Raw genomic sequence first — 1,194 nt, 5'->3', positions numbered from 1 at the left:
GCTGACCCTGGATTAATGGAAAGAGCTTTTCCTGTCGCTCTTGGTGTTTCAAAGCAAGTGTTGCTGGTTTGCTGATTGCATTTCACTTCCAGACCTATCTATGATTTGGAAGTATTTGTATTTCTTTTTCTTACCTGTATATCACCTGCAGTGGCTTCTCTGTTAACATCATAACGCACAACAAAATCTCCATTGAGGAGAGTTTCACTGAGTTCAGGATTTGCCTTCTGTTGATCTACTGTTGGCTTGAATAAAATATGAGCCTGCAAAGCAATCAGAAGAAAAGATTTAAAGCAGTATAACTTAGAGCTGCCACTAGCAGTAACATCTGGCAGCTGCTGCTTTACCTTGGTTTTGCTCTGCACTTTTGTGAGTGCCTCTGTCAATTCGTTTGTCATGAACGTGCTGTGTGTCTCCAAGAAGCGAATGCCTTGGGGCTCAAAGATGTGCACATCGATCTGACAGCAGAGAAGACAAGATCAGCATCTCAGAGGGAGCACAGCCCTGCCCCGAACCCACAGCACTGCTCCCTGCCCAGCTCTCTGGGACAGCTTACCTGGAAGTGCTTAACCAGCTGCTTGGGCCGGACCTTGGTCAGCAGCTCATAGTTCCCCAGCTGCCGCTTCAGCATCTCCTCATATGTCAGCTCAAAAGTCACTTTGCTGGAGGCTGCGATGCGCACGGACACATGGAACTGCTCCAGTTTTCTGTCTGAGATTCTGGAGGGGGGAACAGGGATTTATCTCCTGCAGAGAAGGTTTCCTTGTGGTGGCCAAAGTTCATGAAGTAATGGCCAAGTGACCATAGGGGATAAATATAAAAAGAGTAGCAATAAGTCTTGTTCAACATAGAGAAGAATTTTTACATTGCTGGTGCTGTTATGTAGAACACATATATTGCATTAGTGTGCCACGGGTGCAAGCTGAGGAATGGGGCAGAAACCCCTGCATGCCTCAGGCTGGGATCAAACAGAACTGAGACTGAACACCTGAGAAGCACAGATTAAATATACCACAGAAGTGTGATGTCTGCTCAAGTGCCATGGCCCTCTGTGCTTGTGGGGAAGCAGACTCAACACTGAGCATCAGCCCAGTGCACCAAGGTGCTCCCATGTGACAAGTCACAGGGCAACACTAGATGGTGACACCTCCCGCTGGAGCTCACTGCGGAGGCAGTAATTAATCATACATGTAT

The 1,194-nt window shown here is 47.4% G+C and overlaps 1 protein-coding gene across 1 annotated transcript in view; it reads right to left on the bottom strand.

Moving 5' to 3' along the window:
• Positions 1 to 719, bottom strand: part of ITIH4 (inter-alpha-trypsin inhibitor heavy chain family, member 4) — a gene marked incomplete at its 5' end in the record, with an annotated part of 14,200 nt that extends 13,481 nt beyond the window's left edge. Inside the window, 3 exons of the mRNA XM_009082734.1 lie at positions 135 to 263; positions 348 to 458; positions 557 to 719. Of these exons, the coding sequence (XP_009080982.1) occupies positions 135 to 263; positions 348 to 458; positions 557 to 719 (403 nt within the window). The remainder of the gene's footprint in view (positions 1 to 134; positions 264 to 347; positions 459 to 556) is intronic.
• Positions 720 to 1,194: the final 475 nt, after the last annotated feature.

The sequence above is a fragment of the Acanthisitta chloris genome, unplaced genomic scaffold, assembly GCF_000695815.1.
Source record: "Acanthisitta chloris isolate BGI_N310 unplaced genomic scaffold, ASM69581v1 scaffold38979, whole genome shotgun sequence".
NCBI classification, from domain to species: domain Eukaryota; kingdom Metazoa; phylum Chordata; class Aves; order Passeriformes; family Acanthisittidae; genus Acanthisitta; species Acanthisitta chloris.
Note: the sequence above shows the minus strand (reverse complement) of the source record. Positions and strands in the feature narration are given on the sequence as shown.